Source organism: Camelina sativa, chromosome 16 (assembly GCF_000633955.1).
Source record: "Camelina sativa cultivar DH55 chromosome 16, Cs, whole genome shotgun sequence".
Lineage (NCBI taxonomy): Eukaryota > Viridiplantae > Streptophyta > Magnoliopsida > Brassicales > Brassicaceae > Camelina > Camelina sativa.
The window spans coordinates 3,156,442-3,158,032 of record NC_025700.1 but is presented as its reverse complement, the minus strand read 5'-3'; the positions used below and the strand labels follow the sequence as shown (position 1 = coordinate 3,158,032).

General features: G+C 33.6%; 1 protein-coding gene across 1 annotated transcript in view; it reads right to left on the bottom strand.

Moving 5' to 3' along the window:
• The window catches only part of LOC104786239 (pre-mRNA-processing factor 19 homolog 2), a gene marked incomplete in the record, with an annotated part of 7,727 nt that continues 7,280 nt past the window's right edge, over positions 1,145-1,591 (bottom strand). The window contains 1 exon segment of the mRNA XM_010471188.2: positions 1,145-1,590. Within this exon segment, the coding sequence (XP_010469490.2) occupies positions 1,557-1,590 (34 nt within the window).

Below are 1,591 nucleotides of genomic sequence, written 5' to 3'. Positions count from 1 at the left end.
GGGGGGTAATGAGAAAGATTGAATCTTTTGTGTGTGGGGGTGTGTTTTTTGGAGTTTAACTATTTTGGGGTTTTATGAAATTCTGTGTTTGGTGGCTCAGTAAAAGCTCTTTAATTTTGCTGCTTCTGTGTTTTTCTGAATTTTGGTTTTTAATGGTGAAAGAGAGAGATCTTTTTTTTTTAAGGGGAAGGCTTTGTGTGGATGACCACTCTTTTCTTTTCTCTCTCTCTCTAGATATGTGGAAATAAAATATATATATATATAAAGAGATTAGGATTAGAGAAGGGAGAGCGCAATTTTGTATTTCTTACCTTATTGTTATAATAAATAATCGAACACTCTTCTTCATCCACCACTGACCAGTCTCTAAAGCCAAAGTACAGTGAGTTTGGTGTCGTTGCAGGCTTTTCAGTAAATCCAAATAATACCCCATTCATTATTCTGATTATTAGTAAGTTTTACTTGCTCTGTTAATCAAAATAAACTAGCCTTCTTTTAGCAACCTAATTAAAAAAAGGGAATTTATTTTAAGTAACTACTATACTCTTTTGTTTTATTTCAGTTGGTTGTTTTGTAATTAAACCAAAGAGTAGTTACTTTAAATTAGTTATTTTTACCAAAATGTATATCCATAAATTTATTCTCTATAATTAATTGTACCCTATATAGCGAAATTTTTTTTTGGGTCACAGTTCAATAAAGAAAGCATTTCACAGGAGATTAATTAAATCGCAGAGACAGAAACAGAATCATTCTTCAGAATTTACAAGAAACACGTGGTTATATATCTTAATTCTTAACCCAAAATTTCAATAATGGAACAATAAAGAAAACGGAAGGATACAACATCTTTCACGAATTAAACTAACTAATCATGGAATTGTCAAAAAGGAATCTGATATACGTTGCAAAAATGTAAACATTGTGTGCACTGTTATTTACTGACCAAGGTTATTTTGTTTGACCAAGTACAGTCAAAGCTTTTCTTTTTACGTTTTTAATTGACATTTTAAGTGTGTCCATCATCTCTCTGTCTCGCACCTTTACTAGCAGTCTTCCTTATCATATCTTATTATTATGCATGACGATGAAATCTTTACGGAGACCAGAAAATGTCATTTGTTCGAATATGGGAGATGGGAAATTAGCTGCAAATAAGCAAAACCCCTTTTGTCTAACACAGAGCAAATAGTACCAAATCTGGTTTAACCGGATCGATTTTGTCTCTAGAGTAATGCCTTAATTTGCTTTAGCTTCGAGATCATTGGCAACAGAAAGAACACATCTGCCATATGGTACATATTTTGAAAGGTACAAAGAGAGATTAGAAGAACCTATAATATAGAGAAACGGAATAAGAAAACTCAAGTGACGGGCGGGTGGAATTTCAAGAAGTATCGAAGAAGATCACCATCACAACTCACTAAACGACCCGCACCGTAAAAATTCTCCCTATGGCTGAAAATACTGTAAGATACAACAGAACTTGAGAGATTAGACGGAACCCGGACGGAGATGAACATTTGGAATTTGTTGAATTGGTTTTTATGGATTCTTCACTGGTCTTGCGCAGAATCGTCATCGGCATTGA